Source organism: Oratosquilla oratoria, chromosome 44 (assembly GCF_046742065.1).
Source record: "Oratosquilla oratoria isolate Oo_2021 chromosome 44, ASM4674206v1, whole genome shotgun sequence".
Lineage (NCBI taxonomy): Eukaryota > Metazoa > Arthropoda > Malacostraca > Stomatopoda > Squillidae > Oratosquilla > Oratosquilla oratoria.
Genome location: NC_134820.1, coordinates 11,171,434 through 11,194,892, shown reverse-complemented (window position 1 = coordinate 11,194,892; position 23,459 = coordinate 11,171,434). Strand labels below are relative to the sequence as shown.

At 39.6% G+C, this 23,459-nt stretch overlaps 3 protein-coding genes across 3 annotated transcripts in view; 1 reads left to right on the top strand and 2 right to left on the bottom strand.

Moving 5' to 3' along the window:
• Window positions 1-2,341: 2,341 nt before the first annotated feature.
• Window positions 2,342-16,042, bottom strand: LOC143022207 (uncharacterized). Its single transcript, XM_076180316.1, has 2 exons — window positions 15,933-16,042; window positions 2,342-6,045 (listed from the first exon to the last, which is right to left on the bottom strand). The coding sequence occupies exon 2, from the start codon at window positions 4,357-4,359 to the stop codon at window positions 3,679-3,681; it is 681 nt and encodes a 226-aa protein (XP_076036431.1). The 5' UTR covers window positions 4,360-6,045; window positions 15,933-16,042; the 3' UTR covers window positions 2,342-3,678.
• Window positions 13,463-15,215, top strand: LOC143022277 (zinc finger BED domain-containing protein 5-like). Its single transcript, XM_076180420.1, has 3 exons — window positions 13,463-13,913; window positions 14,124-14,317; window positions 14,595-15,215. Exons 1-3 carry the CDS (start codon window positions 13,463-13,465, stop codon window positions 15,213-15,215), a joined length of 1,266 nt encoding a protein of 421 aa, XP_076036535.1.
• A 95-nt stretch (window positions 16,043-16,137) lies between the features above and the next one.
• Window positions 16,138-23,459, bottom strand: part of LOC143022206 (double-stranded RNA-specific editase 1-like) — a gene marked incomplete at its 5' end in the record, with an annotated part of 28,324 nt that continues 21,002 nt past the window's right edge. The window contains 3 exon segments of the mRNA XM_076180314.1: window positions 16,138-16,806; window positions 16,962-17,157; window positions 22,068-22,189. Of these exon segments, the coding sequence (XP_076036429.1) occupies window positions 16,715-16,806; window positions 16,962-17,157; window positions 22,068-22,189 (410 nt within the window).

The window sequence follows — 23,459 nt, the reverse complement described above, 5'->3', positions numbered from 1 at the left end:
CCTTTTGAGTTTATTAGCAAGCGGATGTAAACAAACAAGCGACGTCTAGAACGTCTTCGTATCAATAACTTGACACAAACAAAAGATGTCTACATAGGATTCAATTAGATACACACGACTAAAGGTGCTGTATAGGATCTAAACCTATTACAAAGTATAAAACATATGAGAATCACATATATAAGGAATCTACAGCACCAGTATACAATTCTTTAACACCATCTACATGTATATAAAACTAATAATAAGACAATATATCTCAATTTACCACATCCCTTTTCCCTTATTGAAAAAGGAGTATCCATAAGAACATAACTGAAACATTTATCTTTATAACACCACAATTATAGATTCAATCTATCAGGTGGTTTCACAACTCTGCTAGATCTTCTAACTGGTTGTGGACTTGGTACATTCACAGCATTATCATCATTATCAACATTTACAGAGGAATTTTCACCAGCCTTATCCATTACTTCTGAACTATCAGGACCGTGTCCTTGACCTGAAGAATACAGTACATAGGCACAAAAGGTTTACTGCTACCCGAGTTATCTTTACGTACAGTGTCATTACTGGGAACAGTTGGTGTATATCTAGGCATAAGTTGATCAGAATGTCTTTTCCAAACAATGTTCCCAAAATTTCTTAACATCACTTTGTAGTTTCTCACACCTAGAACTTCAGTTACTTTCCCTTCCAACCATGAATGACCTTTGCCATAATTCTTTACAAAAACAGCATCATCAATCTTATATTCAGACTTCTCAAACTTACACTCTTTTCCCAAAACCTTTTCCTTCTTATTTTGTGGTTTAATTTTCTCAATTATACCTCTGAAGTTTCTGTTAAACATTAGCTCAGCTGGAGCTTTACCTGTGGAACAATGAATTGAACGTCTGTAGTTATACAAAAATCTACAAATTCTGGTTCTGATATCACCTTCCTTAAATTTACTTAATCCTTCCTTGAAAGTTTTTACAGCTCTCTCAGCTAAACCATTAGATGATGGGTTATATGGGGCTGGTGTCATATGTTTTATTCCATTCTTTTCAAAGAAAGTCTCCATTTCCTCAGATACAAATGATGAGGCATTATCTGAAACTACAATGTCAGGTAACCCAAAATTACAAAAAGTTTTTCTCAGCATAGAAATTGTTACTGTAGATGTTGTTGACTTTGTTACATGAACATCCATAAATTTTGAGTGTGAATCCACAATCACTAAGAAATAATTTTCATTGATTGGACCTGCATAGTCCATATGGAGTCTACACCAAGACTTACCCGTCTCAGGCCATGGTAAGGTAACTTTCTGAGAACCTTGAAGATTTTTAAAACAAATTGAACAAGCTTTAGTAACCTCAGATATATCTTGATCTAACTTAGGCCACCATATCCAATTCCTGGCTTCAGCCTTCATAGCACTGATACCATTATGACCTACATGCAGCTGTGAAAGTACACTACTTCTTAATTCAGCTGGTATAACTACTCTATTCCTAAATAGCAACACATCTTCATATATACTTAAATCTGCTTTAACTGCTGCATATTCAGAAATAACAGGATTATCAATCCACCCAAATTTAACACATTGGAAAACCTTCCTCAAAACCGGATCACTCTTTGTCATAACCTTAACCCTTTCATAGGAAATATTTTGATCTTCCAAATTTTCAACTAAATTCACATATTCAGCAGGTGTATGTGAGTCTAAAACAGAATCTGATACAGGCAAACGGCTCAGGGTATCTGCTACAATGTTTTGTTTGCCTGATTTAAAACACAATTGGTAATCATACTGGGATAACAATAATGCCCAACGCTGCACTCTTGCGTTTGCATTGACAGGAATCTGTTTCTCACTACCAAATAAACCAAGTAGAGGTTTGTGATCTGTACGGAGCACAAACTTACGTCCAAGCAAAAAATATTTAAACTTAGTTACAGCGTACACTAACGCTAGAGCTTCTTTGTCCAACTGAGAATAATTTAGCTCAGCAGCAGACAGCTTTTTACTTGCAAAGTAAACTGGTCTTGGACTACCATTCATTTCTTGAATTAACACACATCCTACTCCTACTGGTGAAGCATCTACTTCAACAATAACATCATGTTCACCATCAAAATTGGCTAGTAAATCAGAGTTGGCTAACTCTTCCTTAACAGTCATAAATGCTTTTGCTTCAACAGAAGACCACTTAAATTTTGCATTTTTCTTCAGTAAATCATACAGAGGTGCTAATACACTTGAAAAATTTTCTTACAAACCTACAATAATAAGTTACTAGACCCAAAAATGATTGAACTTCACCTACTGACTTTGGTATATGTGCATCTAAAATAGCAGCAAGTTTCCTTGGTGAAGGTTTTATGCCATCACCTGAAATGACATATCCTAAGTATTCTAAGGAATTGGTATTCAGAACAGTTTTCTTTTTGTTAATAGCAACATTATGTTTCTGAAATACCTTCAACACTTTATCTAATCTCATATCATGTTCCTCTTTAGTCTCTCCTCCGACTAATATGTCATCTAAGAAGGCAACTACTCCATCTATATTCATCAATAATTGGGATATCAATCTTTGGAAGATGGCAGGAGATGATGCAAGTCCAAAGGGTAATCTTTTATATTTAAACAGACCTTTATGCGTATTAATTACTAGCAATTCTTGACTCTCATCATCTACTGGCACCTGTAAGTAAGCATCCTTTAAATCAATCTTTGAGAATATCTTGCTTTTCCCAACAACAGCAAGGATTTCATCAACTTTAGGCAAAGGGTACTGGTCACATGAAATACTTTTGTTTAACTCCTTGAAATCTACACAGATACGCATTGACTTTTTGTCAGCTTTTAACACTGGTACAATTGGAGCTGCCCAAGTACTAGAATGTACTGGTTCAATGATATTGTTATCAACTAACTCTTCTAAAGCATCTTCTATCAATTTTCTGTAGTGGTAGGGCACAGGCCTTGCTTTTTTCCAACTAGGCAACAGCACCGCTCTTTAGGTGTACCTTTGCTACACCACATGAAATTGGCAATCTAGAATCAGCTGAAAAATTATCTAATTGTACCTTGGAATCCAAAACATTTACTCCTTCCTCTATACCTGTGAGTGCAATACCAATTTTAGGCATTAAATCTCTTCCACATAAGTTAGAGTTATTAGATTCAACTACATACAAACTTTGAATTACATTGTGACCATTATAAAATATATTTGCATAAACCTTACCCAAAACATGCAAATCATTATTACCATAAGCCTTCAAAATTTTATCACTAGGCTCCAAAGATAAATCTAATTTCTTAACCCAATGCAATGTTAGGGTAGACACACTGGCACCACAATCTATTTCGAACGGTACATTATGACCTTCAATATTAATATCAATCTTATTTCTCACTGGCAAAACCTTACCTACAACACTGTGTACAGGTTCATGAGAAATATCAACACTAACCACTTCTGGAAGGCTAGGTCGATCCACTAAATGTAACAATTGGTTATCATCACTACCAGTATCTCTCTCTTCCTGAGAAATTTCCTCGAAAACCATATTAGTTTTCTTTTTTCCAAACATCTTCTTGTTGGTAAATTTTCCAAAAGATCCTTTCTGGGCACTGTGTGGCTTACCAGACACAGTCTTATCAAAACGGCACACTCATTTGAGGTGTCCCTTTGTGTTACAAACTGAACAAGTTAGGTGCTTAAACCTACAGTTCTCACTTTTATGTGGATACCCGCAATGCTTACAACTTTCTTTTTTCTGACTATTAACATATTCAGAACTAACCCCCACTTCAGTAGTCGGGAGCTTTTCTCCAACAAAAGCTTTATCCAAATTTAGAATTTTCTCTAAAATGTCCATTGAAGACATAGCTTGTAAATCCAAATTCTCAGCAACTAAGTTCGGGAAATACACTTCAGTTTCTATTGCCATGAATAGTTGGTCTCTCACTCGAGCATCAAATAAGGCATCAAAACTACAATCCTTGGCTAGACTTTTCAAGTCAGCATACAAGTCTCTTAAACTTTCATCAGATTTTTTCTTTCTATTCTGAAATTTGATTAAACTCCGATGATAGCTCGGTTTTACCTTGTAATGTGCTTCTAAAAGCTTCACTAAATCATTATAGGTTTTCACATGTGGCAAATCAGGTGAAGTCAGGGAGGCAAGCGTGCTATACGTATCACTTCCTAATGATACTGATAAAGAATTTTTCTTCTTGTTATCATCAGTGATTTCATTGTATGCAAAATGAGCTTGCAGCATACTAAGCCATATCTCCCATCTAATCTTATTGGGGTCAAAACAGTCAATCTTACCTGAGTTATTTGCCATTGTAAATCTACTTGCATTAAATCCTGTTTCCTTGTGAAACTAATGACTCGTAGCCTGCTAAACCAAGGCTATTTTCGAATCCAGAGTGGCCAGGACGGTTCCGATGGGGTGAATAGGCGAGAATATATTCATCCTTAGATTTCTCCACCATCAGTGGGAAAGGCAGCTATTTCTGTCTTCTAAAACTTAAATCAGTCCTTTAGCACACAAATCCACAAATCCTCGTCACCACTGTAGCAGTGTGTCGGTGAGGAAAGTTGAAAAACGGGGTCTTGCCTTTTGAGTTTATTAGCAAGCGGATGTAAACAAACAAGCGACGTCTAGAACGTCTTCGTATCAATAACTTGACACAAACAAAAGATGTCTACATAGGATTCAATTAGATACACACGACTAAAGGTGCTGTATAGGATCTAAACCTATTACAAAGTATAAAACATATGAGAATCACATATATAAGGAATCTACAGCACCAGTATACAATTCTTTAACACCATCTACATGTATATAAAACTAATAATAAGACAATTAATCTCAATTTACCACACACACACACACACAATATATTCTTTCATTACCTCATTGTAGAGGTCGAGAAACCTGCCACGTGGACACCGGTACATGGCAGAAAGCAGTATCAAAGTGGCTGAAGTATATTCAACCCATTATTGGGTGGGGGGGGGGTAAATCTTTAAAATGTATGGTTACGTATTTCTTTTGCCCAATATTCTGGAAAAAAAAACAAAAAACAGTGAGAACATACTGTATACTTCAATTTGTATTCGAAATCATCGTATTCATGCTTTAAAAGTCATCTACAAGATTGAGGTTAGCATCTTCATTTACAAAATTCAGGTTAGTTCCCCCCCTCCCCCAAACACACACACACACCTTTTTTCTTGGACCCGCCACTGGCGCAAGATGCTACTACGATGCAGCATATGGGTCATGAGTAAAAAAAAAGTGAATATTTGAAATTAATGTATAGGGTGGTCCGATTGTCTTGTTACCTTTACCAATAGAGGTACAAGGATTACAGTAATACAAAATACATATCCTGGGTTCAGTTTATTTACTGTAAGAACGATAGAACAAAATAAGAACACTGGAACAAAATGTTCCCATCGCAGTATTGTCATCTTCGGATGAGCTGGTTTGCCGAATCTTTCAGTGAAATCATGTCGCACAGCCCCCATGCTCTTACCTGAATGCACACGCTCATGTGCCCATACAATTACAAGCAACCTGAATCCAGGACATGTATTTTGTATTACTGCAATACTTGTATTTCTATTGGTAGGGATGACAAGACATTCGGACCACCCTGTAGTTTGGGACTGAAGCCCTATATCTCCCTGGAAACCCAGTTTCTGATACATATGAATAATGCCATTGCAAGCGGGTTTTACCGAAAAGTGACCACTTAAGAATGACTTACTGGTTTGATACAGGCCTAGCGTTACTACATCTCTTATTGTAATCTTAGTTAGTGTCGCAAACCTTTGAAGTATCGAAAGTTTCAGATGCTCCACGGTTATCTATGGACAACTCGGATCACAAGTGAATGTGAGGTCTAGGGGTGCTTTTGCTTGCACCATGCGTTGAATTCGTGATCGTCAGCTACCCTCCAGGATAAGAACTCGGAGCTCTTATCGGTGGACAATGCTGGGCCCTATCACACACTTGCTAAAGAAGAAATGGAAGTTGTATTGAAATGTGAGTGTATGTGAACTGCCTGACATGTAAAATGATGTACTACTGTATTTTCCATCGTTTTAATTCAGCCACATTTTTTATGCTTATAATAAAATGCGTAATATTACAATCTTTGTACCCGACTACATGAATGCATTTGTCTTTTCACACAGGGTGATTATACAAAACTCTCTTTTCTCCCTTTCAGCAATGGTATTGTAGTATTTTTAGTTCGGAACAACGGCAGGACAAATGAAAATCAACACAAAATATCTAATCTCTTTCTTTTGGTAATTAGCCACAAGGTGCGACACTAGAAGTGTCACATGAGAAATGTAGGTGAAGCTCGGACTAAGGCCACAGCTTAGTGGAGCTTTATGGTTGTAGCTGGACGTGGAGCCTAACGTCAGCGAGGCGGTAGCAGATGATGACGGCGAGGCTCGATGGGACGGCTAGAAGATTGGACGAGGAGATGTTGTTGTGTACGCTGGTTGATACTGTTCTGCCCATCTCGGCAGAATGCCGACCTTTTAAGGGAGGCTGGCGGGAATGTGAGGAGCTTTCCAAGTTCCTGATTGGCTGACCGCTGGCTGGCAGGGACACCCTTGCGAACTACGCTTGCCAACTACAGGAACTTGAAGATTTCTTAGATCAGTGTGTGACGGGTCATAGGATACATCACGTCACTACAGTATATCCATTGTCACCAGCCTGCATATGATGAACCTTGCGAGGTTGACATCCACTCGATGATAATTCATTGCATCTATTCCAATCTTATTATGTCCTCTTTTGACTCCGCATTAGTACAGCATGTTCTAAATTCGGTCTGAGGCATTGAGCAACTAATATTTCAGCAATTTCTGAATCAATACTGCTGAAAACTATTGCTGTATGTGAGATTATGCAAAACTTTTGATTACTAGGTGATACAGTCTTTGGCCTTTCGGCATATACCTACTAGATGATTTAGCAATGTATTGAAAGAATTTTACTTTCTTGGAAAGCCTTGAGTTCCAATTTCTTAAAGTAGGCCAACTGATTGCTCTAAACAGTTATATAAACTTCTTTCCATTGATGATGATTCCGCAGAAATATCCCAAATTATCAGAATTGATCTAACATTCTCGCAACATGTAATGGAGGTATTTAAATGATCAATTAAAGAATTTGAAAAGGCTGAAACTACAGCAGTAGATATTTTCAAGATCATGGCAGATTTAAGAAACAAGAGCTCGATATGTGGAAGAATTTTTCGGCTTTCAAATTAAAAAACAATTGAAAATGTTAGGTACTGATAAGGCTCGAAGATAGTTGTAGACTTTAAATCAGGGGTGTGCAACCTTTTTTCCCAAAGGGCCACTAGTCACTACTCTGTTGGTATGGAGGGCCACATAACCTTACTATTTCATGTTATTTACTACGATCGAAGACATATTATGTGAGATTATACTGATAAAGATAGATAAGTAGTTTGTTACTGATTTTATTTAAATTGGGATCACAAAAATAAGAACTCCGAAACAAATGTATTTTCCCTACTATAAATGAGCAAATGAAAGGCTACCATACCTTATTATTATAATGTACAAACATAAATAATTACTTAATATTGGTTAACTGGGATTATTATCATAAGAATGATTAAACACAGACATTTTCCTGACCATTCATTAGCAAATGAAAGGCCTCTCTCTTGAGGGCCGCATTATAGCTTATTTTTAGGAGAAGGGGCCGCAGGTTGCACAGGGCTGCTTTAAATCTTTTCTTACTTCTGCCATCACGTATTTGGAAAACAATTTATTTCGATGAAAATCCAACATTCGGCAAATTGTCAAATCTAAGTTTCTTAAGCCATTCAATCCCAAAGTTTCAGAAAATTGAATCTAGGAGGAAAGCTTAAATCAAAGATGGATGATTTTTTTTATATGAAGTAGAATTAATTCAAAGAAACTTCGACAATATCAAAAGTTCTGAACTCTTCATAAGCTCAAAAACAAGCAGAAATTGGTATTTTATTTTGAAATCTATGGACTGTAAATGTATTAGTTTTCAAAATAGATTCTTTTGTACTACCAATTCCTGGAACATCATATTGTGGGAGTTTTTAGTTTAATGTCATCTATACGGCGAGATGAAAGGAACCGATGATCTGTTGAATTACGAATGAATTTCATGTCTTAGCATAAAAGATAGTTACTTGGAATTCGCTAAAAACATCTAAGATAATACAAAATTTCTGAAGGCAGCAAAAAGCCAGGGTATAGTTTTAAAGTTTAGAATCCTTTGATCAAGGTAAAATAAATGTCTTCTCATTCTTGTTTTTTGTATTTTCATTTAGGTTAGAAATGTAATTTTGAACTGCATTTAATACTGGCATCTATTATGATCTATATCCACTTAAATTCATATTAAGAGTTTTTATGTCCTTTGTTGTAGCTTAGTTAACCCTAGTATGAAGGAGTGATTGTGCCAACAGCACTGTATGGGGCAGAAACATGGAACATATCAGAGGAAGAGAGGAATTTGAATGTGTTTGTGATGAGGTGTCTGAGAAGTATGATGGGAGTTACTAGGCTAGAGTGAGAAATGAGGAGGTGAGGAGAACAGGGGTGGAAAGGGAGTTGGGAGATAGGGTTGATGAAAGAGTATTAGGATGGTTTGGACACATGGAAAGAATGAGTGAAGACTAGTAAAAGAGAAGGTAGATGTGGAGAGAGTGAACATGAGGGGACGTCCTAGGATGAGATGGATGGATGGGGTGGAGGCTTTGGGGAAGAGGGGAATGTCTGTTGAGGAAGGATGGGAGAGGACAAAAGAGGGATGAATGGAGAATGGATATATATGGATGATGATGTGATGCACAAGGTGGAATGGGTGGGGGAATGGGGGGTGAGGTAGTATGTGTGAGCAAAATTTGATGCAGGGAATGATTTTATTCCTTTTTGGCTACCTCCCTTGAAAGGGGAAAAGGCCTTGGTATATGTATGTAGAGTTAACCCTAACCCCAACCCTCCTCGTTTCTCATGTCGTGGTTAGGTTCAGACAAGCCAGGGAAATAAAAGTCACAATAACACTGTAGTAGTTTTAGTTCGGAACAACGGCAGGACAAATGAAAATCAACACAAAATATCTAATCTCTTTCTTTTGGTAATTAGCCACAAGGTGCGACACTAGAAGTGTCACATGAGAAATATAGGTGAAGCTCGGACTAAGGCCACAGCTTAGTGGAGCTTATGGTTGTAGCTGGACGTGGAGCCTAACGTCAGTGAGGCGGTAGCAGATGATGACGGCGAGGCTCGATGGGACAGCTAGAAGACTGGACGAGGAGATGTAGTTTGTGCGCTGGTCGGTACTGTTCTGCCCATCTCGGCGAAACGCCGACCTTTTAAAGGAGGCTGGCGGGAACGTGAGGAGCTTTCCAAGTTCCTGATTGGCTGACCGCTGGCTGGCAGGGACACCCTTGCGAACTACGCTAGCCAACTACGGGAACTTGGAAAGGCTAGTTCCGAAGATTTCTTTGATCAGTGTGTGACGGGTCGTAGGATGCATCACGTCACTACAACACTATGGTGCTCAGGTTTTAATGAATACTAGGCTCGTAGACGGAAAGTCCAGAGTGAGGGCCTTCTTCAAGTGTCATAGTTGGAGAGCAAAAGGCAACTTGAAGCTTGGAGAGATGTACTCCTGCTCGTAGAGGGAAGGTCCAGAGTGAAGACCTTCTTCAAGTGTCGTAGTTGGAGAGCAAAAGGCAACTTGAAGTTTGGAGCTATCAAACCCATGTGCATTATGTGCTCATCATTTAAATAACTGCTTTCATCTCATCTTTCCTTATTCCATTTTCCTCATTTATCACGGTCATTTTCTTAGCGCTTCTCACTGCAACTACCTTTCCCTCTCTATCCTCCTTCACATTTAGCAACTCCTTAAAATACTCTGCCCATCCTCCTCTTACTGTGTCTCTTTCATTATCATCTCACCATCTGCACCTTTTACCTTCTTTACTTTGCCTCCTCATAATTTCCTTCCAAAACATTTTATTACTTTTACAATTTTGTCATACCCCATTTCACATCTGCTCTCCTTTATCTTATGTTTTTCTTTTCTTTGTACCTCTTGTATGATTCTCTGGTTTTATTTTGTAACCAACCTGTGAATGCTTGCTTCTCTTCTACGACCTTCTTTGTTTCATCACCCCACTACTCAATACCCTTTTTTTATTTCCTACCATCCACCCTGGTCTGGATGGATGCCATGCAGAATGTCTGAAGAAAGGAGGTACAGTGATGGAGGACTGGCTGGTGAGGTTGTTTAATGTTTGTTTGAGAGAGGGTAGAGTGCCGGAGGACTGGAGGAGTGCCTGTATAGTTCCGCTTTACAAGGGAAAGGGGGATAAGTGTGAGTGTAGTAGTTTCAAAGGGATCAGCTTGTTGAGTGTAGTTGGGAAGGCTTATGGGAGGGTCTTGATTGAGAGGATTAGGAGAGGAACAGAGGGAGTAATTGGTGAGGAACAGTGTGGGTTTAGGACAGGTAGGGGTTGTGTAGATCAGATCTTTGTGGTAAGACATATGTGAGAAAGCAATAGGAAAAGGTAAGGATGTTTTTTGGGGTTTTATGGATCTGAAAAAGGCTTACGACAGGGTAGACAGGAAGGCAATATGGGAGGTACTGCAGATATATGGGATAGGAGGAAATCTGTTAAGAGCAGTCAAGAATTTTTACGAGAGTAGTAGAGTTTGTGTTAGGATTAGAAATGGAGAGAGTGAATGGTTTGAGGTAAAGGTGGTACTTCGTCAGGGATGTGTTATGTCGCCCTGGCTGTTCAATCTTTACATGGATGGGGTAGTGCAAGAAGTGAATGCAAGGGTAGTGGGTCAGGGGTTGGAGATGATTAAAGAAAATGGAGAAAAGTGGGAGGTGAGCCAGTTGTTGTTTGCTGACAACACTGTGCTTGTAGCAGGATCAGAGGAGGGATTGAGAAAGTTAGTGACAGAGTTTGAGAAGGTGTGTGAAAGAAGGAAGCTGAAGATAAATGTGGGTAAAAGTAAGGTGATGAGATGTACAAGGGGAGAAAGTGACAGCAGGCTGGAGGTGAGCATTAAGGGTGAAAGACTGGAGGAAGTGGATAGTTTTAGATACTTGGGTGCGAATGTGGCAGGAAAGGGAGGAGTGGGGGTGGAGGTAGAATGTAGGTTGAGAGAAGCGAGTGGATTGAGGGAAGCCTTGGTGGATTGAAAAGTGTAATGAGAAATAGACATCTGAGAATGGATGCTAAGAGGAGGTTATATGAAGGAGTGATTGTGCCAACAGCATTGTACGGGGCAGAAACATGGAACATGAGAGAGGAAGAGAGGAGTTTGAATGTGTTTGAGATGAAATGTCTGAGAAGTATCATAGGGGTTACTAGGCTAGAGTGAGAAATGAGGAGGTGAGGAGAACAGGGGTGGAAAGGGAACTGGGAGATAGGGTTGATGAAAGGGTATTAGGATGGATTGGACACATGGAAAGAATGAGTGAAGAAAGATTAGTAAAAGAAGTGTGGAAGGCAGAGGTGGAAGGAATGAATATGAGGGGGCGGCCTAGGATGAGATGGATGGATGGGGTGAATGGGGCATTACAAAAGAGGAATGTCTGTGGAGGAAGGACAGGAGAGGACAGAAGATAGGGGTGAATGGAGAGGGGTTGTGTATAGATGAAGCTGTGATGCATGAGGGGGAGTGGGTGGGGGATGGTATGTGAGGATGTACGAGGAAGGGGGGGGGGGGGGGGGGGGGGGGGGGGGAAAAAAAAAAAAAAACAAAAAGACGTAGCCTGAAGGGATTTCTCCCCATCTTCTCCTTTTCTGCATGAGGGGACGGAGAGAGAGGGGGTCGCCGAATTTATGAAGCGGCCTTGCTGTGGATGTGCTATGTCTTGCAACACTGCTTCTGACCCAGGGCAGTGGACAGGATGCAGGAATGACCCATCATCCAGGTGCCAAGATAAGAGGGAAGGAGGAGGGTGGAGGGGATTGGAATATATAGGAAATGGAATGGGTGGGAGTGGTTTCTATTCCTTTTTCTTTTTGGCTACCCCCATGTGGGGGGAAAAGCCTTTGGTATATGTATGTATCCTCCTTTTTCCACATGCCAACTTTGCACATCTTGAGACTCCCTACTTGATCGATTTATGGAATTTTGGGTTTGAAGGCTAAGCGCCGGAGCCAGTAGACCATTCAGCGCAACTCCCTACTTGAACCATCCCCATTCCTAGTTCTACTCTATCCTTCCCTCCCTCCCATTCCTCTCTCAGCTTTTTGTACTCCTTTTCCTTCTCATTTAAGCAGTTTAGTCTAAGCATCTCCCCACCTTGTCCTTTTCCTCTTTCTCCATCTATCCTCCACTCTCAATTTGCCTTCCACCAAAAAATTTCCCCACTCCTCTTAGAACATGTGCATCCAATACTCCTACTCTTCTCCTGCCTACCACTACATTATCTGTTAAACCCCTACCACCCTCTCCCATGTGTGCTTATGCTGGACTTTCTTCCTGAACACTATCTGCTATCAACTCCAAGATACACCGACTCTACAATTTTTTCTCAAAAACTCCACACTTCCTAACCACTATTTATTCATTCACTTCCTACCCTTGCATTAAGATCTCCCAATGCCATTACATTGACATTTCTCCCTAAACCCTTTAAGCCAGTGGTTCCCAACCCCAGGGTCGCGGGGGTGTTTTTGAGGGTCGCCAGAGGTTCTTACAAAAATATGTTAATAATTCACATATTGTGACATTTTGATTTTGATTAATGTAATGGATTTGCTTTACTAAGTTTACTTTAGTAAGACTAAGTAAAGATTCTACTGATCACATAGTAACAAAACGAGGAGCGGCCATAAAACGCCTATACTTGTGGAATTCCACCCGTAGTACGAGTGAGTAGCTTACATGTACAATACGTGTATTGGCCGCCGAACAGTCTGCGTCCGCCTGAGTGAGCAGTCATGTGTGACGCTGCAGCAGTGAAAGAACGTTACTTCTCCAGAAAAAGTAAGCATTGCATGCATCGTACATTTTTTTAACTCGTAAATGCCTTCCTTCCATCGCCCTCTTTGCTTATATCTGTATGTGTGAAATTACTGTTGTTGAATATAGCTATTGTTGATTTGATAGCGTAATGAAGGATAGATAGTTTGATGATTTTATGATTTGTTGATTTGATAGCGTAATGAAGGATAGATAGTTTGATATCAACTGTTGGGGAGCAGTTTTTTTTTTCGTGGAGAGAAGTGTAACATGAGTATCGGTGTGTTGAGTGTATTGCTGTATTAGTGCACATACTGTTTTATTATTTAGAAGTGTTTGCATGTATTAGTAACATTTGCTTATTTCTTCTTTCCAGGTCTGACTTTTATCTTGAAAAAATGGCCCAACGCAAAACACAGTTGGTGTACAAGCCCGAGTTCTTAAAATTTGGATTCACTGAGATGAGAGAACGATCCGGGAACATACGTCCTCAGTGTCTCCAGTGCCTGCAAGTCCTTGCCTGTGAATCTATGAAGGAAAATAAGTTGAAACGTCATTTGCAAACAGTCCATCCAAAATTTGTTGAAAAACCACTGAGTTACTGGAAAGACAAAGAAGAACAAATTAAACGAAGTCGGATTGATACTCCCTCAAGTTCGTTTTTTTCACTGGAGAAGGCTTCTTTGGCGTCCTTTGAGGTGGCATGGATGATAGCAAAATCTAAAAAGCCTCATAACATTGGAGAGGAGCTGGTGAAACCAGCAGCAATGGCAATGGTGAAAACTCTTGGTGCAACAGACATTGCCAAGAAACTTGAATCAGTACCACTCTCTGACAATACCATTAAACGTAGGATTGATCTTATTTCAGAAGATATTTTATCAGCTAATTTTGGCACTGAAAAAAGCAGGGCACTTTTCTCTGCAAATTGATGATCCTGAATTGATGGTTTTTGTAATGTACAGTGGAGAAAATTACATTTTGGAGGAATTTCTCTTCTGTAATGCGCTGTCAAATATTTTCATAATGTTTCAACTTTTCTCAATAAATATTATCTAGACTGGAAAAACTGCTTGGCCGTGTGCACTGATGGAGCTCCTTCAATGATGGGAAGTCGTGTGGCTTTTGTTACTTGCATTAAAACTGAGAACCCTGATGTCATCATAATTCATTGTCTGTTGCACCAAGAGAACCTTGCTTCGCGTCGTCTGCAACCAGACCTCCATGCAGTTCTAAGTGATGCTATACAAATAGTGAACTTCATCAAAGCCAGAGCTCTAAATTCACGCATTTTCCATAAAATGTGTGAAGAGATGGGATCGCATTACAAAGACTTGTTGCTCCATTCTGATGTCCGTTGACTATCTCGAGGAAAGATCCTGGCAAGAGTTCTTGATCTAAAATCTGAAATTGAAAAATTTCTCTATGAAAAACGCCATACACTAGCAGACTGCTTTAAGGATGCTTCTTGGCTAGCAAAGCTTGCTTATTTAAGTGATATCTTCACACATCTGAATAAACTCAATTTAGACATGCAGGGTCGAAATCACACCATGGTGGATATTGGCAAAAAAAATCATCTTCAAGAAAAAGCTTGCTCTCTGGAGAGAAAAGTTGGCCAAAGGAAAAATTGCAGCTTTTCCAGAACTAAGTGCTATGTTGGAAGATTCATCAGATATATTCCTGCCTGATATCAGAAATATTGTCGAAGATCATCTGAGGAATCTTCAGGAAGAAATGGACAGGTATATTCCTGAAAATGTTGACTTGAAAAAGCATAGCTGGATAAGGAATGCTTTCACTGTGAATGTCACAGAGGTTGGAGAAGATATTCCAGGATTTCAAGAAGAACTTATAGACCTCCAGGGAAATCAAGTGCAGAAGCAACGCTTTGAAAACCTCCAATGTTCAAAATTTTGGACTCAACTCAAGGATAAGCCCATTCTGACTCGGGAGGCTGAAAAAGCTCTTCTCCCTTTTCCAACAACATATCTCTGTGAACAAGGGTTTTCAAGTCTTGTTACGATTAAGACTAAAACAAGAAACCGGCTGGATCCTCAGCATGACTTGCGGTGTGCTCTAGCAATGAATATAAAGCCCAGATTTGAGAACCTCGTCCACAAACTGAAACAGTTTCAAGGTAGCCACTAAGAAAATTTAGGAAATTTTGTAATTTGTTGTTTTTTCTTTAGTGTGGTTACTGCTAATTCCTCAAGTATATCATTTGGTTCTTACACAAGAGACCTTTTTATGTAATTCACTATATTAATCTTGTGAATCGGTTACATTTATCATCAACAAGGTATAAAAATATTGCTAACCACAGAGGAAAAACATTGTGTAAACCAATATGAAAAAGTTTCCTTTTTTAACTTTTTTGTTTCATTCAAGTTTCAAATGTATTTAAATTCATTGTGCTAGTAAATATAAACTGAACTATAAAAACGAAAGTTTATAAACATTATGCAAGTACGTAGAAATATAACATGAAATGGTTAAATTTATTATTACAATTAGGGTCGCGACTCCAGGCTAAGAGTGGATTTAGGGTCGCAGCCAAAAAAGGTTGGGAAACACTGCTTTATTAAGCAATAAAAACTAAAGTGGGCAATACAAAATTTATCACTTTTTCATCTTGAATACAGAGATATTGACTATGTATTATTAAGAGGCAAAAATCTGCTCAATAGCATGCAACTGATACTTAAAGGGCCTACAAGTATATTTGGGACCTCTATGGCAAAGTTGCACATACCTATTCCCGCCTATTCCACTCCCTTCCACCACCACTCCTATCCTCCCTTGCATGGGGGGAAAATAGCCCCGGGTACCTTTATTTTTTTACCTAGGTGGGTAAAACTGGCTTACCTGCTTTTTTGCCAACCCTATCTTGTAGTAGTGGAGGTAAAAGTATCAAATGTGTAGAGAAGGTATGTATACATTATTGGATTTATGCCTTTTGACTTTGGCTACCTCCCTTGTATACATTAGTGGCTTTCCTCCCGAGGGGTGGCCAATGCATTGCTTGGCTCTTCCCTGGAGAAAAATACCGAGAGGATAAATACAAAAACTCGAGTTTTGTGAATTTTATTCTTGTATCAAGAAAATTTCAGGGGGGGGGAAAGGAAACAGCACAATAATATTGTAATGTTAGAAAAACGTCAAAATATAATCATTATTGAACATAAGGCCTCATCACTCCCTTTTTTCTATTAAAAATAGAATAAAATAAACTAAAAACAAATAAAACAATAAAAATAAATTTAAAAAATCCAATTTTGCAAACATACCAAATATAGAGCTACTTTGTTTCATGCCTACAATTAAGTATTTCTTATTTCACTAGTAAATAATGAAAGAACATCTTAATAAACACTTATTTTGAACAGACTATAGATAGAACCACCTATCTTCAATTTTAAGCCTTAACAGGGTAATGCCACTATGTGTACCTACCTGCTAAAAGGATAAGGCTTTTATACAATATCCACTACACACTTACATGAACATCAGCTCATAACCTAATCAAGGATTACAATTTTTTAAAAAATTTCATTAATCTGTGGATGAAGATGATAGAAAATGAAAACATATCAAGCAACTGCAAATGCAAACAGATCCCAGTGAATTGGAAGTCGTGTGCATATCCTTCAAGCAGGTGCTTCAAATGTGCTCTCAATGCCATAAAGCCATTTCATAGCATCCTTGGCCAGAGCAAATTTAGCTTTCTTTGCACTACTACCTGCAAAATAATAAATCATTTTGAAACCTCACTCTAACCTTGTGTAATTACAATCCCCCAGGTGGGATTATGAAAAAAATTATATTTACAGTTAATTCAACATACATATAGCCAAATTCCAAAGAGGCTTTCATTATTTCAAGATCAGTCCTCACCTTCTCCAGTGAAAGTCTCCTCATTGATCACTGTTGAGAGAACAAAATGAGGTTTGTTTTCCTTGGTGGTCTTTTCCATGTTGTATGTCAGTCCTGGATTCATCTGATGTAATACAGACACTGGATGCATTGCAGATGCATTATCTGGTATCTGCTTAGCTGGTTTGGGGATTTTCTTTGCCTGAGATGCTGTGGCCTAAAATATATCGATTGAAAATTAGACTTCACAAAATATGATACTGTTTTGGTTTAATGTCAAACTCCCCCTAACAAGATGCCAGGCCAGTGTCCCCAAAAGAGGACTTTGTAGTGTGGGATTCAATGAACAATGCCCTTGGTTCAACTTTGCTGGTGACAGGGTTCAACCTGCCATCCCCTCAACCTTCGCTGCAAGTAACGACACCTTAACTCGCTTAGCCAGCTAGTTTCCTCTCAAAACATTCGTTGTAAATTATACTTTCCAACCCACGAGTACTAAATGTAACACAAAAGCAGTATCAATAAGACATGTTGTTTTACCTTGTAGTTACTACTGACCCAAACCACAATGATTTCAAGTTTATGAGACCTGAAGTATATGAAATGCATGGTGATATGAGTCAACCATAGATTGGGCTATATGAACAGTCACCTTTAATAACAGAGGGTAATAAAGTGTTCGATATATACAATTCCTATATACAGTAAAAGCTCTTTTAGCCGTTATTCTCGTATCCGGCTCCTTCTTATAACCGGCATATTACTCACGAGGAAATAACAATTTTGTATAAAAATGTAAAAATTCGAAAAAATAAAATCTAAAATTCCCGCGCCACTCCCGCCACCGCCAGAGGTAGCGCTCATCTTTCCTGCCATCTCCCACAAATCCCGCCACTCCGTCAGGCCCAGTGCCCACTGTAATAAGACGCCTGATGTTAAGCGTGCGACTGTCTATTAGCAACTCTCTCAACACACAAACACATACTGACAGCAAACAAAGGAGCGTACTTCCAGGAACTCGCTGCTGCGACTATATACGACATCAAGGCCCAAAGCCAGAAGTTACGGGACTTCATCAAGGAAACAGACTCCCCCAAAGCTGCTGAGAAACGCTGCACCCTACAACAAAAATGTGTGGACACTTTAAACAAGGTGCTGTATGAGTGGTTCTGCCTGAAGCGGTCAGAAGGAGCAGCGATATTGGGCCCGATTCTTCGAGAAAAAGCTAAGGACTTTGCCACGAAGATGGAGATTGAAGATACGTGTCAGTTCTCTGAAGGGTGGCTACACAAATTCAAGATTCGCCATGGAATACACAAACTTGATGTGTCAGGGGAGTCAAAATCTGCAGATCAACCTTCTGCTGAGGAATTCATAGACAGGTACGTTCATTAATGTTTGCCGTCATGGCATAGATAAAGAAAGATTCACATCTCTATTTTTTAGCGTATGTTACATGGATGCATTCTAATCTTCTTTCCCTCTTAGGTTTGCTAAGTTGGTTGCCGAGCATGATCTCACACCGGACCAGATCTACAACGCAGATGAGACTGGCCTCTTTTATCGCTGTTTGCCGACGACAACTCTGGCAAGTGAGGCTGAAGCAACAACAAAAGGATTTAAACAGAGCTAGTGTGTGCGAACATGGCAGGAACTCAGAGTGAAATTGTGTGTCGTTGGGAAGTACAGAAAGCCTCGTTGTTTTAAAAATCTAGTTTATTTGCCTGTAGATTATCGTGCCCAAAGCAATGCATGGATGGATGCAGAGACCTTTACCAACTGGTTTAAGCATGCGTTTGTTCCAGCAGTGAAAGAAAATTTGAAAAAGAAAGGAATGCCTGAGGACAGTAAAGTTGTGTTGTTGCTAGACAATTGTAAAGCACATCTGCCAGCCAAGGAGTTGAGTGTGGGTAACATCTTTGTTTTTGGAAATAGACTCATCCGCTGGGATTCGAACCCTTGCCTAGGCGGCTTACGTCTTATAAGACAAAGGCCTTACCGACCATGCTATCTCATTTTCCTCCAAATGTTACCAGTTTAATACAGCCCATGGATCAGGGTGTAATTCAAAATTTCAAAATGCACTGCAGGAGGAATTTTATGCGGCAGTTGGTAAACTATGATGAAGGCACTATTCCTGACTTCCAACGTGCATTTAATGTAAAAGACGCTGTGCTTATGGTTTCGCTCCCATGGAAGGACGTAAAACAACAAACTTTGATGCGATCATGGCGTAAATTATATTCTCTAGTCATGTTTCAAGGGGAAGAAGGAGATGAGGATTTTGAAGGTTTCGTTGTGAAACAAAGGAAGGCAGTGATGGCCGAGTTGAAGGATATGCGTGGTAGTGATGGCTGAGGTGTAGGATATGCATGGTAGTGCTAAGCTTAGCTTCACTGATGAAGCTCTTCAGGAGTGGATGGAGGTCGACAATGACGAAGCTATCACCCCCCAACTAACTGACGACGAAATCATTCAGGCAGTGATTGAGGAGAAGCATGGTAAGGACACAGAGGCTGATAGTGAAGAGGAGGATGACCCAGAGCCAAGAGTATCGTGGAAGGATGCCGCTAAAGGATTGGCAACATTTATCAAGTTTGCGGAGCAGTGCACCTACATGGGGACTCACGCCGTGATGTCTCTTCACTTTCTTCAAAATGAATTTTTAATGCAGAGACACACATTCTAAACAAAGAGACATACGTGATTCCATGAAAATAAAGATAAATAAATATGAATATACTGGTAAATAAATAAACAATAAAAGTGAAGCCACTGAATGAATTTTATTTAAGTACTCTATGAATAAAGGCAATAAATGTATTTTTTAAATATTCCTTCTCGTAACCGGGATTTCCCCTTTCTGGCACGTCTTTGGTCCCACTCGTGCCGGTTAAAAGAGCTTATACTGTACATATATATACCAAAGGCTTTTTCCCCCTTATAAGGAAGATAGCCAAAAAACAAATGCATAAAAAACACTCCCAACCATTCCATCCCTACCATATTCCACTTCCCTCCCTCTTATCTTGGCACCTCCTGGATGATGGGTCATCCCTGCATATTGCCCACTGCCCTGGGTAAGAAGCAGTGTCACAAGACATAGCACATCCACAGCAAGGCCACTTCATTAAATCGCCAACCCACCTCTCTGTCCCCTCATGCAGAAATGGAGAAGACGGGGAGAAATCCCTACAGGATGCATCAAATTATTTCTCAACATACTCCCTCACCCACCATCCCCCACCCATTTCACCTCGTGCATCACAGCATCATCTATATACAACCATTCTCCATTCACCCCTGTCTTCTGTCCTCTCCCATCCTTCCTCAACAGACATTCCCCTCTTTCCCAATGCTCCTTTTACCTCATTCATCCATCTCATCCTAGGTTGCTCCCCTCATGTTCACTCCTTCCACAACTCTTTTACTAGTCTTTCTTCACTCATTCTTTCCATGTGTCCAAACCATCACAATATTCTTTCAACCCTATCTCCCAACTCCCTTTCCACTCCCATTCTCCTCACCTCCTCATTTCTCACTCTATCCAGCTTAGTAACCCCCATCATACTTCTCAGGCACCTCATCTCAAACACATACAAACTCCTCCCTTATGTTCCATGTTTCTGTCATGTACAGTGCTGTTGGTACAATCACTCCTTCATACAATCTCTTAGCATCCATTCCCAAATGTCTATTTCTCATTACACTTTTTAATCCACCAAGCCAAGGCATTTCCTGGTTTCACTCAGTTGCCACGTGGCTGTCATTGTGAGTGTGTGTCTGCGGTACATTTTTTTTTGGTAGCTCCAATCCTGTGACCTTACCATTGCCTGTGACCTTACCATGGCCGATGCAGCTTATAGAAGCAAGCAGTTAATAGCCCAGATCATTGCTCTACGTGAATCAGGCAAGAAAACGAAGGAAATAAGTAAACAGTTAAGCTGTGCAAAGTCTACAGTGAGGAAGTGGTGTGCATGTGCAAGAGATTTGCCTGCTCACAAACCACGCTCAGGACGCCCTAGAAAGACTTCTACAAGGGCAGATACCATCATAAAACGAACTCTAGAGGCATCTCTTCGTAAGACAGCAAGGGTAGTGAAGGAACAGAACCCTGGGGTGTTTGGTGAGGTGTCTGTGAGGACAGTGTCACGAAGGGTGCATGAGCTTGGGTACGTGAGTCACCAGCCTGTTGCTAAGCCACTTGTCACCAAGAAGCAGAAAGCCAGAAGGATTGAATTTGCCAAGAAATACTCTCACTGGACTGAGGACGACTGGCTTGACGTTTTGTGGTCTGACGAGGCCACCTTCAGTGTCACCTGTAACCGTGGTGCAAAGGTGTACCGGCGACATGGAAGTGACCCGCTTGACCCTCGGTACGTCAAGGGTACTGTCAAATTCCCTGATACTTTAATGATGTGGGGCTGTTTCAGTGGCAAGGGCTTGGGGTCATTAGTAGTGTTACCCAAGAACTTAAAAGTGAACCAAAACGTGTACTTGGAGCTTCTGTGTGAAAATTTACCTGAATCATTTGAAAAAACAGGTGCCACAGTTTTTCAGCAGGATGGTGCCCCCTGCCACACTGCTAAATCCATCACTACTTGGCTCAACGACTGTGAAGTGAACTTTATAAAGGACTGGCCAGGTAATAGCCCTGATTTGAACCCAATTGAAAATTTGTGGCACATTATAAAGAAGAGGTTACAAGGCAAAGACGTCAGCTCTATACCCAAGCTCGAGGCAGCCATTCAGGAAATCTGGGATAATTTTGAGCCTACAACCCTCCACAACCTAGCTGCTTCACTTCCACGTCGTCTTGAGGCTGTGTTAAAGCGCAAAGGACTCCCAACCAAGTATTAGGTGAGTAAAAATCCAATAAATATAATGATTAATTACATTTTTGTGCATTTTTGTTTAGATTCGCTGAGGCGCCGTGAACTTTTGTCGAGCAATGTATATATACACACACACACACAGTGTATGAATTTTTTTTTTATAATAATCCATCCATCCCACACCTATTCAAAATATTTTTTGTCCCTTCAGGCTTTCCTTTTTGTGGATAAAGAGTCATCCCTATCCTCATCCCACTGTTTGGGTCAGTTGTAGCATAATATAAACAAATACCTTTTCTTCTTCAACTTGTGCAGCAGGTACACCACCAGGAGTTGGGGGTATAACTATCTTCTCTTCCAGGTGAGCAGACAATGCCTCGGAAACATTGGTCACTGGTGCCTTATCTCCAGAACCTTATGGAAAAACAATTGAAAAAGTACAGAAAATATTAAAATTCACACAAAACCAAACATTCATATTTACAAACACTTTTTTTCAATAAGAACTATGTTGTGCTTATGAAAAAGAAGTTGTGTTTTTAGTGACCGCTATGGTATAATAAGCATCCAGTTTGATATAATGGATTAACATACAAAATGGAGGAAGAAAAAGAAGAAAAGAAAAATGAACCAACGAAGAGAGGATTGGACATGAGCAGATTCAAATCACTACTGGGAGTAATACTGAAAAGATCTTGTTTGAACGATACCCCCAAAGTCAACTCAAAGTTGGGACAACAATGTTTTTTCAGGGTTTCAAATTGAAAGAGGACTATAAGGTAAAGGTTTAGATATAGAAAGAAAGTAGGTATAGCAACGTACTAAGGAACCGAGACATTAATATTAATGACATGATGGAGGAACTACTAAGGATTTCAGCGGCTTTGACCCATCGTTTTTCGCTCATATTTCCGAAATAATCATTCACATCAGCATGGTATATTAGCACAGCCTAATTCACACCCGGCCATAATTTTTGACGTTATAGTGTATTCACAAGTGTATTTAATTACGGTGTTTACTCTTGATATTGTGTGTGTCGTAGCCAACACCCATGAAGTAAATCGAACAAGTGAAGTTGGGATACACGAGGTAGTTTGTGATGACGTCACGACTTCACCTGTTCGATTTACTTCACGGGTGTCGGCTACGACACACTTAATATCAAGAGTAAACGCTGTAATTAAATACACTTGTAAATGCACTCTAACGTCAAAAATTATGGCCGGGTGTGAATTAGGCTGTGCTAATATATTATACTGATGTGAATGGTTATTTTGGAAATATGAGCGAAAAACGATGGGTCAAAGCCGCTGAAATACTTAGTAATAGATTTAAGAACTGATCAGAGCAATGCACAAAGATAACCTATCAACGAAAAGCTAACAAAGAAATGAACAGAGAGCTTAATGATCTAAAAAGTAAATTAATTATGATCATAAGTGATAACGAAAGAAAAAAATGAAGACAGAAACAAAATTGAGGAATTGAAAAGAGGTCAAAGAACAAATACAAGCAGTGACTGAAAAAGTTGGAGAATCAATTAAGGAGACAGATCTAGAAATAAAAAAATTAGTGGAAACAAGAACAAGAAAATCAGAAAACATTTAAAGAAATAGTACAACAGCTGGTAGAGGAAAATGCTAAAGAAACATTAATTGAAGTAATTAAAGAAAAGGAAAAC